Below are 11,857 nucleotides of genomic sequence, written 5' to 3'. Positions count from 1 at the left end.
GATGAACTGCAACAAAAATATATTTTTATAGTACTGTAAATTCTCTGTAATGCCTCTGTAACAAAAGTTCACTTCTGTTTCTGCAGAGGCATAATCGAAGCCAAAAGTATGCGAGTGTGAAGCGAAGAGACAAAGTGCAGCAACTGTCACTGACAACTAGTGGCTTTAAAGAAGGCATTTTCAAATATCTTGTGAGCCACAGTGTTTACCTTTGATGTCTCTTGCCGGGCTTCTAACCTGCTCGCACAGAACCTGGGATGAGGCGGCTCTCAGAAGTGCAGAACAAACTCTGCTCCCATCATGATAAGAGCCAAGCATGGCACCTATATGCTGTCAGAGTTAGCCTGCCTGCAAGGAAATGCTAGAAAATGTGATAGTATGAGAATAATTAAGCGGAAGAATCTGGTTTAGACAAAAGCAGAAACTTGTCCAACACTAATCTGTTCCAGATTGCACGGAAGCTTTCAGTAGCTTTCACCTTCTTTGAATTCTCAGAGAACCACTGTAAAATCAGAACCAACGAATGACAGAGAACTGCAGGACAGTCTTTCACAGTAGATTAACATTAGCTGCCAGGTTCAGAGACCTCAGGACCACAACTACACAGAGACATTGAATGCAAGACATGTCTGTATGTCTACCTGCACAGGATTTATGTAGGAATTGTATTGCTGGTAAAGAATTGCCTTAGTGACTGCAGTCACACAACTGGACTGTAATATATGAGCAGTTCTGAACTACACGGTGTGTAGTGAGCTTTCTTTTAACCCGTTCATTTAAAACACTGGAAACATAAGAGAATTCCTTTTGTCCAAAGTCACATTTCAAGGGCATGTTCAGCTGTTCTGACAGGGAAGCGATGGGCAGAATCAGGACAAAATATGATTGCTGCTTTCCCTCTGAGACAGCAGGTGCCATGCTGGGGGTAGACAGAGCGAAGGAGACCAACAAGGCATGTGCGCAATACCTGGAGGAAAAGTCTCTTTGGGGAGCTAGGACCTGTTAAAGACAGCTGCCATGAGCCCAGGTGTGATGAGACCTCCAGCCTCTCCAACACAGCAGCTGTTTTCAGCCTGTCTTGATTTTCTGAGATAAAATAATTTCTCAGCATGGGTCAGTCCAGGCCACTCATCACCAGCTATGCCTGGAATGTTGCCCATTTCTCTTTACTTGCTTATATAGTGTTTTAGACACAAAATCTGCCACTCTTTAATCTTGTGCCCTGTCAACTGCAGTAGTCTGTAGAAAGCGTTTATTTTCTGGTAAAAGATCACACTTCTTTTCTGCAGCTACTTTTTCTTACCTACAGATTAATTATCTTAAATAGAGCTAAATCTTAAATAGAGCTAAAGGTAAACTATTATTAAAAAAGAAGATTTTCGTGAAAACAGTTCTGGCTAGGGTCTGAATCTTTATTTATTTTTCAATGACACAAATCGTCAGTACAGGTGACTGGAGTTGAGCCAATTTATCTGTTTTTTCCTGTACTCCTTCCTTCCCCCATCTCATTGAGAACATGTGAAGTCCCATAAGAAAGCTGTGGTTTACTTTCGGAAGAGAGGCAGCCAGGCTGCAAGGGCTTGGTATGCTTGAGTTGAGCTGGCCTAATAAGCTGTCTGAATCTACCTAGTTTTTAATTGCCTAGGCAGCTAAAAACACCTCTCTTTGATCATACAGATTTGCTTTGCCAGTTTTGATTTCTCTTTTCTCCCCTTCTCATCTATTGATGTCACCAGCTGCTGTCATCTGTGAAATGGCAAAGAAACAAAGTGCAGTTGTGGTTTACTGGCACAATCTGGTACCATCCACTCTGGAAAAACAGAGCAAGCACATGCACAGGCCCAGAACTAAGATGTTATCTGACATACAACTTCAAGTGGTGTAAAAGCAAGGGCATAAACAAGTAACTGAGCATACTTGGTTATGGGAATGCTCTGCTGGGACACTTGTTGTGGTTAGAAACCTAGGAACAACCATCATGGATTGGACCAGTATCCTTTCTCCAAATGTGGTCAGCAACAGATGCATAGGAAAACTAGACAAACAGAGGAGAGATTTCCCCAGAAATGCTTCCCTAGGTTACCATGATTTGCCGTTTAGTGAATTCCCAAGACCAGAGAAGAAGGGTTTTTTTATTTAATAGCCCTTGACAAATTTTTATTCTGTGTACTTGTCCAGTTGTTTTCATAGCCATGTAATTTAACACCCTCAGCGTTCTGTGCCCCTAAAATTAGGAGAATATTCGTTCACCATTTTATGTGTGAGCTTTTTCTCTGAACATATGTAATAAGGGAACTGGGGCTGGTGTCAGTTACTTCTTAGTGAAGGATCAACCATTGTTCAATCTCCACATCAGTTTTCTCTACTGACACAATTCTAGACTTTCAACACTTTCTAGACCTCACATGATATATGAAATAAATACAATGAAAATGACTTTTTGCTCTGAGTCACACTTATTTGCATGCTTCTCAATTTGCATATGTGGTCATGCCTGACTCCACTGCTAAAAAGCAATTGGGATTCCACATTATAAAGTAACACATTGGTGGCTGATTACTAAGAGGCATATCTGCCCTTTCGCTCCCAGGCTATTGATAGGTCCTGGTAAAGGGCCTGACATGGCCCTGTAACCCAGAAGGGGCCACTTCCTGTGTCCTTAGATGCTTATCCAGTTGGGGTGGGCATGAAGTCCCTGAATTTGCTGTTGTACTATTACAGATGAGGATGTATATATTTATATAGGATATATATGTATCTTTAAGATATGTATAGATATATGAAGAAATATATATTGCTATTATAGTATAGCTTAAGGCAACATCTGGGTGCCTTAAGAACCATGGAAAAAATCTATTCTGGGTATGCTGTGGGGAAGTTTGCATCTGTGCAATCCCACCACCTACGGTCTCCCACACTGAGCATGCACTTGTTTGAGAAGCTTAGAATGCTGAAGCAAATTTAGAGCACCCTGTAACTGCTTCTGGCACAGCACATCTGGTCTGGATTTAATTTTGGTAATCTGCGCATCTTTTAATGAAAGCTTTGGAGAAAGACCAAGGTGAAAGAATTCATTGTTTCACCTGTATCTGAACACAGAATTGTAATTTGCTTTTATAGTGCCACACAACTAGTAACTTTTTCTTGGATAACATCATAATATATAGGACGCTTCATGAATACACAGAAACAGTTCTCCAGCCATTATTTCTCATATCTGAGGCAACAGTAACTATTTATACCAGCTGCAGAACTGCCTGAGGTTTCATTTCCCTAATACATTTTCAGTATGAACTTCCAATATAATCTAAGCAGACGACTAATAGTAAAATCTTACTTACTTGAGATTCAACTACACTATAATTTTCTAAATGATTTTTCTTAATTGTTTAGCTTTTTTACCATGAGTGCTGTTAATCTGCTTCCAGATCTTCATTTAGCTTCAGCAGTAGTCCACCCTCTCATACAAATGCAATGCTGGAATGCACCTGAGAACTTAACATATTCTGCAGAAAAGGTTTAAATATATGAAAAAAAAAAAAAAGTATTTTGAATATTGTTTTAATCAAAACATCTTTTGTTAAGTGTTTATCGTCTACTAACAATCAGGCTCATAACTGTTTCAAACAAGACTGCCATCACTTCATGGCAGCATGTTACAGGAATGGATGAGGAGACACATCTTGGCTTGAATAAGTTGTCATTTAAACGGATCAAGTACTCAAAAGTGGCAGAGGCAAACAGCACAGCAAGCTGAAATCACTGATAAATTAGTGGCAGAAGCAAGACAACAGTCAAGGTCTCCAGGGTCTCACTTTTGCCCTTATTTCTTGATCACTTCACTCCGTCTCACACATGTAAATTTTGGCCCTAGCCATGCAGTATTTCTTTCCAGTGAACAAACAACATTTGGTTCACTTCCAGCAACAAACTTTCTTATACTTAATCAACCAGTTTATTAGAGCATGAAGGAAAATTGGTCATGACTTCAGTTCCTGTACTGCTAGAATTAACAAGGTGGTTGTTGCCAGCACTAAACTTGGAAGTGCTAATGGTAATTAAAATCTATTTTCAAATACATCTGACACTTTTAAGGTGGAGAAGTACTTGTTACTCATGTGAATTTCCAGACTTTGCATAAAAAAAAATAAAGGTGCTACTTTCTTCAGAAAGATGTCAGCTGTGGGAAAGAAATAATTATTAATTATTAATGCTATGAGAACATTTGTTCTCCTTTACTGAGTTTATGGCTATGTGTGTCCTCCAAACTCTTTTGAGTAAGGGAAGCTGGAAACTAGAATTTACAAGTATGGCTATTTTTGGTTAATTTTTGAGTTGTTATAGTGTTGTAATAATGGAAAGATATTGAAGCTGACATAAACTATCAGTAGTTTTACTATCATTTGACAAAAGCCCATTCAGTCAATATTCCCTCAGATGCTTTTGGGTGAAACACCTTGTATTAATGAAATGCTCTAACACCTAGCTCAAACGGTGCTGTGTTCCAAAAGGTAATCTTAATTATTCAACATATTCACACTATACAGTGTAGAAAAATAAAGGAAGGGCAATCATACTTTGTTTTCCACTTCATTTTCTAAACCTGCTTTCTGGCTAATTCAATCTATTGGATCAGTAGGAGGGACATGGGATAGATTAAAAAAATGTTGACTGTCAGATCACCAGGGGATTTGAATTAACGTTCTTTTGCACAGAATGGAAGCATATGGGCCACAGAGTGCAGCTCTCCTTGGAAAATTACTGTCAAAACACTACCATCTCTATTAGCACAGCTGCTGACTTGTGAAGCAGAAATCAGATTTTACTTGAGTTAACTTTCATAAAGCAGTTTCAGAGTGACTGCTCGCTAATACTCTCTTGCTACACCAACAATATTGCCTATTAACAGCTTATACAAGTCACACCTGTACAACTCCACAAGTGCTACTGTATGATGCAACATCCTACAGACCCGCTTATGATAATGTGAAGGAAGCAAAATTATGTTCATCCAGACTGACAATTGCTACCAAGATCCCATTTTCCTCCTGTAAAAACGGAAAGCACACTTTGATAGAATACCCTTCATATAAATAATGCAGGTTTCACAGTACAGACTTACTGCTCGAGTTGTCTGCATTTCAACTCATTTCCAAGGCGGAAGTTCTGTCTTCATACATATCAGATACACACATTTCCTTTAGATATTTCTTCCACAGATTTTCTAGCTTGCTTCCCCACAATTTCCATAGGAAATAGTGAGGATCTCTTATCTGTCATGTCTTTATGTGCAAGCTATGAAATGTTTTGTCTGAAGAGAATGTTAAAGGCTCGAAGTTAAACTCTAAGAATATGAAGAGGCTGAAGCTAAAGCTTTATTTACACATTAAGATTGCCTCCAATAAGCAACCTCTTGTTTCTGCAGAAACCCATGCCTGCCTCAGCACATGCTAGAGTCATGAGGAATCCTGCTGAATCAAGATACTATTATAGCATTAAAAACTGTCAAATGTTGGTCTTCTTTGTATATAATGGATAGTGTCCAATGAAAAAGAGACTTAGAAGTCATTAAAAAATGCATGGATTGCATTGATATATTGCATGGCTTTTTTAAGGTACTTACAGAAAAGTGATTTAAAAAAACCAAAACCAAATGGTACTGCTTCATTAACTTTCTAATATTTTTACTTCATAAAAAATGTAGGTCTCTGACCTCATTTATCATGCATAAAGACTCCTACACCAACAATGTGACCAGTGCAGACTGCTGTAATGAAGAACATCAGGATACTGGTGGAATGTGTACCTTCAAATATAGTCAGAATTAGCTGGTTCTTGAACACATCTGTTACAACTCAAGATCCCTGCTGCATAGGTTTTACTTTCTATATGCATCAAAATTTATGGGATTCAAGTTTCAAAGTCACTAAGAGATTCTGAGTACTGAATATAGGAAACACTTAAGAAACCTGTTTTACAGAGGGCAGCTCTGAAAAATCATGTTATTCAAAGGTCACTTGACTGGGACTCTTTGCTTCTGTATGTGCAAGTAAATGTTTAGGTTTGTGTATATGATGCACATAAACATGCCCTTAAGCAAGAAAGTTGCACGAGTGTTTGGGTTTCAGTCTGTGTAAGGGGTTTGTCCTAAATTCAGGATAATCCTATTCCATAATGATGCTATCAGTAGGGTATGCATCCTGCAGCTGTCTTTGGGAAATACATACTTTTTGAGTTCCATGTGTTCACTATGTATTTCTGCAGCCCTTTTAAATTACACGCCTCATTATTCTCAGCTAAAAAAGGGGCGCAATTTGCTCAAACATTTGCTTTCTCTATAAAACCTTAGGAAAAATGCTGGAGTTTCACCCTGCTGTTAAATATAGAAGCTTCAAGGGTTTCTTTGAGAAAGCTCAGTTCAGAGCACATAATTGCTGCCTTTACTATTACAGGAGTCAATACAATGCTAGTAACACAGACAGGGCAGTTACTTAATAAGGACCAAGTACATGGTTATTCTGTCAGAGATGGTAATAGAGCATGCTAATACTAAAATTTAAACACTTGTTATTGTATTTTTGTTTACCTTGTTATTTGAGTAATTCCATTTATAAATTTTACAGCAAATCATTGTTAAATGCTGAAGCTTTGACAGAAGTCCAGCCAGGAGCCTTTGGACTATAGGCTGTGGTATAAAAAGCAAGGCAAAAATGTTTTTTGTCTTGGTATTTCTTTTCTTCTTTTTACTTCATCTTTCACATCTTGCACATCTTGCACGTTGCACTGCAGGGCTGGTTTCAGTGCAGTGTGAAAAATGTGTGCAAATGAGACACATTTCATTGGGAACATCAACTTTTTATAAAAAAATAGCACTGCAATTTTGCAACCCAGGTAGGGAACGAAAGCTAGCATACAGAGTTCCTAATTTCCAGAATTAGGAAATTCTGGTTCAGTTCCTAATTACCAGATGATAAATGAACATAAAATTATTATTAAGCAAAAGAACATGAACACCATCAAAAGCAATGAATGTTCCATAGGAAATTAATTTGGTAAATTTTAAGAGCATTATAATGAACCACCATGACTTGTTCATGAATTATAACCTGTTCTGCACTCAACTACAATTATTTTGATTTAATGCTATCAGTGAATAGTTATTCAATTCCACTTAACTATCTAAAGTGATTTGCAAGAACTAAACTCAAATTATCTCTCCTGTTCGCCTTTCAGTTCATTTCTCCCATCCAGCTTTTTATGAGTCAGTGAATTACTTCTAAATCCCAAACACATTTTGGTGACTAGCTTACAAAACAACAACTGTAAAAAGAGGAACTCATACTGGATTACTAAATTTATGACTGTAAATCTGAGCTTATATAAAAGCCTTTTTATAACTTATTTATGCACGACTTTCTCAAATCATCGCTGAAGGGCTGATATTGACCTGCAAAGGGATGGTAGTCTTCAGTCTCTGTTGCTGCAGAACTTGTCTTCTGAAGGCCTCAAAATGATTTAGCTGTTAATGAATCGAGAATGTATTTTTCGTAAGGAAATTACTTTCCACCTAAACCCCATTATATTCCTGTCATAAATACAGTAACTCAAAATGCATTTCTTTTTAAAAAAAGGGTTTTGTAGGTGGAAACACCTTTTGGCTTTCATTTGCTTTCTTTGCCAACAGGAGGAAAAAAATAAGGGAGTGCAAAGATCTGGGAACAGCATAATTAAGTCTCTTAAAGAAATACGAAACATCGTTTTAGGGGAAGAAAACATGCTATTTGCAACAGAAAAATGTATAATGAGTAATAGATCAGTCGCAAGGGAAAATGAGCTATTGCCTTTATGCTGGGATGGGGCGAACAGAGGTATTGGCACAGAACAGCCTCTTCGGTCTTCTAGTGACACACTAACTGGGTATATCAAGCTCTGCCTCGGAAAATAAAACCACACAGAACAATGTCTCTTCATACACTCAAAACACATACAAAATGTTTTGGTGATTAATATAAAACTAAATCATGTCTGAAAGTGACTTGTGCCACCAGTCTTTTGACTGATAAACCTCCTGTGGAAGAGGGCAACAAGCTGGTGCTAGAGAAGTCTTTCCTCCTTCCGTCTTCAACCCAGGCAGAACCAGGGGAAGGAAATCAGTGCCACATCTGTATGACCTGCCTGAAAAACCAAAACAGTTTGTCAAAAATATATTCATTGCCTTATCAAATTTCTGGATTTACAAAGAAGAGGCTGGCAGGATCTTCACAATGCGAAGGCGAGTGTGAGTGCAGACTGGCAGGGGAAACCAGAATGCCTTCCAGCAGGGGAGCAGAATCACCCCCCACGGCTCTGCATGGGGAAATTATCCTTCCTCCTAACAGCTGAACTGGGCCAAAGCAGTGTAAGGAAGTTGTCACACCTCCTGGTAATGCGCCCTTTGGCTCTGGGCTGTTGGGGCTCGGAGGCTTCCTCTCCTTTCACATAACCACCTCAGTGGGGACCAGAAGCAACAGGGAAAATTCACAGATCAGAACACTGCAGTTCAGCCTCACAAGGTAGAGCTACAACCAGGAAAGAAAACCCTGTGCATAAGAAAGCAGGGAGCCACTGCAGCACTGGGGAAGAGGGCTGCCTCAGGAAACCGCAGGATTCAGAGAGGCAGCATGGCAAGAATGAACCTGGAAGGCAAAACCGCTTGGCTACATCCTTTCCCACTGACAACACTGGGAAACCCACCGAGTGGTTATTTTGGCCTGAAGCTCTGCTCCACGTTATAAACCAAGGGCTTCACTTTCCCATTAGGATGTAAATAAAAGCTGAGGCAAATATGAAAATTCTTAAATTTGACATATGCCAAACTTATTTAAACTCAAAATTTTATTTAAAAAATACATTGCTAGTTTCCACCTCTGTCAAGGGCTGTGTACACCAGACCTCTCGTAGGATGTTCTTGAGAGTGTTGACTTCGAAATGGCTCTGAACTTCTCTCACTACCACCTGACACTCAATTCCACATCTTCTCAGTCTTATCTGGGAATAAATACCTCATTTTGACAGGTTGTAGAGCTTCCTATTTTAAAACTTTCCTTTTCTTCTGGCAACTGCTCCACTTCCTCAACTTCTTTTTCATTTATTTTAAGTAGTAGAGATACTGAGCTACTGAGAAACTACATTTCCAATTACTTTTTGGTATAAACTCTAGTGCTTTTGGGATGCAGGTGCCTTTCTAGCTGTACTTTGCCTCTTTGCATTTGCTGTTGTTAACATCCACAATAACTATTAATTAACTGCAGTTTAAAGTAGTGGCCTCTTTTCTAGATTGTAGCAGTAAGGAACACAAATATTTTTGCCTTATACATCTCTCTGACCCAAGACAGGTATTTGGAAAAATCTTCCTCCATGGCAAGGGGAACAAATCTGTTCAAAAATTCAAACCATACTGAGAAGGCAAAAATAAGTATCTGAATGAGCAGGCATATCTGAATTCTAAAATAAATTAAGTTTCAAGAAGTTAATGACTTGTATGAAATAACCACTTTTTTCTCACTTTGTTGAAGAAAGACCAGGTACAGGCCACAAAGACCATATAGCTAAAACGCTACTGTGAAAAGAAAAAATCCGTGTACATATTAAGCAATTGCCTTATATTCGTTCATTAGTTTAACCCTTGCAAAACACCCCACCCACCTACTGCAAAGTACAAGACTGCCAAACTCCAACATCCTTTTAGAATCACCTGTGTTTTCCTCGACAGACGCCACAGTTCTCATCAAATAAAGCTACAATAAGAAAAAGGGTGCCAGGGAGCAAGAAGATGAGAGGGTACAATCAGGAGCTGATGGTGACCCCAGCACAGGCTATACTCTCGCTGACCAGGACACAGTCACGCTGTGTCTGGAGGCAGCAGGTGGACACGGGTGCTGGTAACAGAGTCCACTCACAGCCCCACATATGGGAAGTGATGAACTGGTCCAGTCAGGAGTAGCAGGATGCAGGACGGAAGAGAAGGTTACAAGGCAGTTTCAAGGTCAACGTGGGAGACAGGTACATCTGCAGATGCTGCTCAAGGCACTTAAGGCCGGTCAGTGCCCCCACAGCCCTGAAAGAGTATCATTTATGTACAACATGCTTTAGTACCATGTACACACGTTTACATTAAACAAAGTGCTGGTGGTATGAAAAGCCTCAGCGAAGACAATAGGGCTGTTTCTAGGTTTTGGCCTGTTTATTACCGTTGTTTGAGTTTTTTTGCAACTTGTGATTCTTTTTGATAATGTGAAATTATCTGAACAATTATGAGGCTATTAATAAAAAGGAAAAGTAAGCCTGCCAACCATATAAGTAAAAAAGTGTTATAACCTTTGAACTCCAGAAAGTACGCAGGAGCGAGCCATAGGCCTTGTCCAACAAACCACAGAAAGAGAAGCAGCACACCACGACGCCAGGACATCTTAACACTAGGCATTATGAGGGGCAAAAGGCAGAGATACCAGACAAAGTACTGGGACGTGCATACTTTGTTAAAACTCACAAAAATAGAGGTGTGTAGGAAACAACAGAAGGCAAGGTCTCTGTAAAATGCTATGGACACAACCAGGAGCAAAACTAGCTGGGGCAGGAAAGCTGCAAGTCCAAGGGCAAAACTCCATTTGCTCTCTGCAGTTAGGTACAACATGTAGAAATAGGGAGAGAAGTTATGGCGGGTATCCCTCCTGGTCAGGTGGTAGAGGTAGGCATGCTCCAAAAACTCCCAGCCATAGAGATGGTAAAATGCAGCAGTCAAGGCAGCCAGCACGGATCCAGCAACCGTTCCAAAAATCAGCACCTCACGGTTCAGCATCTTTACAAAAACCCGCCAGAGGTGTGCTACGAAAGTAAAGTTCGCTTTTTTGTCACACCACGCATCCGCCGGCTGTTCCCGGCCGCCCCGTCTGCTCTGCAGGTGGAGCGCTATGGGCAGCGCGTACGTCAGGGGGTATATTTTCACGTGCACAGCCAGCCCGTAGCAGAGCGCGGCCTTTCCTACACTCCCCCCCTCCACGAAGTACAGCGTGGCGAGGACGAGCAGCGCGACCAGGGCCTCTGCGTTGCCGCGGCTGGAGACGGCCATGGGCAGCGGGTTGAGGAGCCAGGCGGCGGCACAGCACCCGCAGGCCTGGCCGGCGGCAGCCCCTCGCCGCCGCAGGGCCCGGTAGGCGACGACAGCAGCCGCCAGGTCCCCCGCCACGAAGAGCAGCTTCCCGAAGACCTCGGCGAGGTAGACGTTGGCCGTCAGCAGCCAGGCCAGCAGCGGGCTGTAGCGGTAGGTGGCCCGTCGGTAGGGCGACCGCCCCTCGGTCACCAGCCGCGCCGCGTCGGTGAAGACCCGGTAGTCGACGTCGGTGTACCGCACCCGCATGGCCCCGTCCTGCTGCAAGCCGTACAGCACCAGGCCCAGCCTCGCCACCAGCGCCGCCACCAGCGTCGCGCCCACCCCCGGCCACCGCCCCACCGCCGCCGCCATCGTCTCCCGGCGGGGCCCGCCCGCGGCCGCACCGCGCGGAGGGGGATGGGGGGACGGCGAGGCGCGCGCGGCGGGGAAGGGGCGCGAGGCGCGGGGGCACAGGCGGGCAGCCGCGCGCCGCCCCGGCTTCCGCCTGCCCGCGCGCCGGAAAGGCGGCACCACGCCTGCGCGCGGCCGGCGGCGCGTGCGTGCTGGGGCCGGCGAAGCCGTTGCCCTGCCTGGGGCGGCCGGGCGGGAGAACGGCGGCGGCACCGGCACCGCCGCGGTCTGGGCAGGCGCGGCTGCGGGAGGAGCGTGGGGGGGGTCCCTCGGCGGCCGGCGCTGCCGTCCGGCCGGTCAGGGCTCCAGGCCGCCGTG

The 11,857-nt window shown here is 42.6% G+C and overlaps 1 protein-coding gene across 2 annotated transcripts; it reads right to left on the bottom strand.

Moving 5' to 3' along the window:
* Window positions 1-3,554: 3,554 nt before the first annotated feature.
* On the bottom strand, window positions 3,555-11,619 carry PIGM (phosphatidylinositol glycan anchor biosynthesis class M). 2 transcript variants are annotated; one of them, XM_074896842.1, is made up of 2 exons: window positions 10,357-11,619; window positions 3,555-8,175 (listed from the first exon to the last, which is right to left on the bottom strand). In XM_074896842.1, the coding sequence occupies exons 1-2, from the start codon at window positions 11,498-11,500 to the stop codon at window positions 8,015-8,017; spliced, it is 1,305 nt and encodes a 434-aa protein (XP_074752943.1). In that variant the 5' UTR covers window positions 11,501-11,619; the 3' UTR covers window positions 3,555-8,014. The 2 variants fall into 2 exon arrangements, with proteins under 2 accessions (XP_074752943.1, XP_074752944.1); XM_074896843.1 differs by lacking the exon at window positions 3,555-8,175 and having other exon boundaries at window positions 8,193-11,619.
* Window positions 11,620-11,857: the final 238 nt, after the last annotated feature.

The sequence above is a fragment of the Athene noctua genome, chromosome 1, assembly GCF_965140245.1.
Source record: "Athene noctua chromosome 1, bAthNoc1.hap1.1, whole genome shotgun sequence".
In the NCBI taxonomy this organism is placed as follows: Eukaryota; Metazoa; Chordata; class Aves; order Strigiformes; family Strigidae; genus Athene; species Athene noctua.
The sequence above is the reverse complement of the archived record's forward strand: the minus strand, read 5'-3'. Positions and strand labels throughout refer to the sequence as shown.

Coding starts and splice junctions, on each gene's coding strand:
- PIGM (XM_074896842.1), bottom strand. CDS start 11,500: ATGGCGGCGGCGGTGGGGCGGTGGCCGGGGGTGGGCGCGACGCTGGTG. Junction 8,176..10,356: donor GTACTTTCTGGAGTTCAAAG/GTTATAACACTT, acceptor TTGGTTTTTCAG/GCAGGTCATACAGATGTGGC.